This window comes from Momordica charantia, assembly GCF_013281855.1.
Source record: "Momordica charantia cultivar OHB3-1 chromosome 7 unlocalized genomic scaffold, Mcharantia_2.0 BLBB01000007.1, whole genome shotgun sequence".
Classification (NCBI taxonomy): Eukaryota; Viridiplantae; Streptophyta; class Magnoliopsida; order Cucurbitales; family Cucurbitaceae; genus Momordica; species Momordica charantia.
The window spans coordinates 1,723,071-1,724,449 of NW_028275165.1; the positions used below are offsets into that span (position 1 = coordinate 1,723,071).

The following is a 1,379-nucleotide window of genomic DNA, read 5'->3' on the forward strand; positions in this document are numbered from 1 at the left end:
GGATGATATTAGGAATGAGCTTGGTTTCGATGGTGGTTTTGACGCCCACCTTCAATGACAGAGTGGTACTGAAACTCGCCGTTACAGTATCTTTAAACCCCAGCGTGATTTTCCTTTGCACCTCTGTGCTACTATCGTTTTCGAAATTACGGTAAGCCTTTGTGCCGATGGTTTCGTCGTAGATTTTCGCTTCCGCAAATCGAAACTGGATATTGTATATCTCCCTTGAAAGTACCAGCTCTTCAACTACCAACTTTTTCTCGCTTGAACCCATATTGGCGGCAGAAGCATTCAAACAGCTTGTTTTGCCATCTTGAGTGAGTCTCTTGCAAAACAAGTTGTTGCCCAAATTCTTTAATGCAATCGTGTTGTCTTCAGAGTATTTGTAAGGCCAAAAGCAAGTATCGGGATTGCTCGAGCTTGCATCGGTCGAATCAGCCAAATCCAGCTCGGACTTAGCCTCCAAAACTTCCCGAAGAACTTTGACTTGATGCAAATGGTTCCATCGTCGTTCACGACGACCTCGTATCCAGCCTTATCATCTCCAATACTAGTACTGGAGAACTCTAAATACTCATGATGTTCTTGCATCGCGGCGCGGAGGTAGCAGCCATTGTCGCCTTTGAAAGCGACATGTTTCGGCATCGGAAGCAAGGATCGAAAGTCGGTCACGGTGAAGACATCATGGTGGTCCGCGTCAGGAGTGTCAACTCCTGCATATAGAGTGTAGGTAGCGGCAATGGGGCCTGTATGTGGGATTAAGTAGCATCCGAGCTTGACATGACGAATCCGATATGCTTGAAGATCGGCATCGTAGATGAACTCAAACAACGTGCACGACCATTCAGATCGATCCTCGTCGGGCTCGTCTGCCAAAGGTTGAATGGATTTAAGGTTGGGGGAGAAAGTAATCCAATATTTGTTGTTGTAACAACATTTGATGTGTACAAATTTTTTGTCATTCTTGGAAGTCTCTAATTCGAACTTGGTAAATGGACTCATCACTGCATCTGCAGAGAATTGGAGGCCCCCCTCGCAGTTGTCCTTCATCTATGTAACGTACATACTTTCCATTGTAGTTTGCTTTCCGAGCTAAGTATTGCGGCAGTTGTTGAGGCTCCATTTCCTCTCCTTTCTTTTTGATCTCTTCCTTTTCCTTTCACTCCCACAAATTATATGATTTTTCTCTGCCTTTCTTTAACTTGCATCTCCTTATTATATATTTATAACATATGTGTTCCATTCTATTTAAAAAAAAAAACAAAAAAGAAAAAAGAAAAAAGAAATAGACTTCAGTTTGCACAGAAATTTCAATATAATGCTGCCAAATACATGGTAGATAGGCATGTGGGTGTGGGGCTGATAACAAACTTCATTTA

At 42.6% G+C, this 1,379-nt stretch overlaps 1 protein-coding gene across 1 annotated transcript; it reads right to left on the bottom strand.

Annotated features, from left to right (window-relative positions):
- Window positions 1-354: 354 nt before the first annotated feature.
- Window positions 355-1,050, bottom strand: LOC111014653 (uncharacterized). Its single transcript, XM_022289444.1, has one exon. It carries the CDS (start codon window positions 1,048-1,050, stop codon window positions 355-357), a length of 696 nt encoding a protein of 231 aa, XP_022145136.1.
- Window positions 1,051-1,379: the final 329 nt, after the last annotated feature.

Bases quoted from the DNA above. Each gene is read 5' to 3' on its own strand.
- LOC111014653 (XM_022289444.1), bottom strand. From the start codon at position 1,050: ATGAAGGACAACTGCGAGGGGGGCCTCCAATTCTCTGCAGATGCAGTG.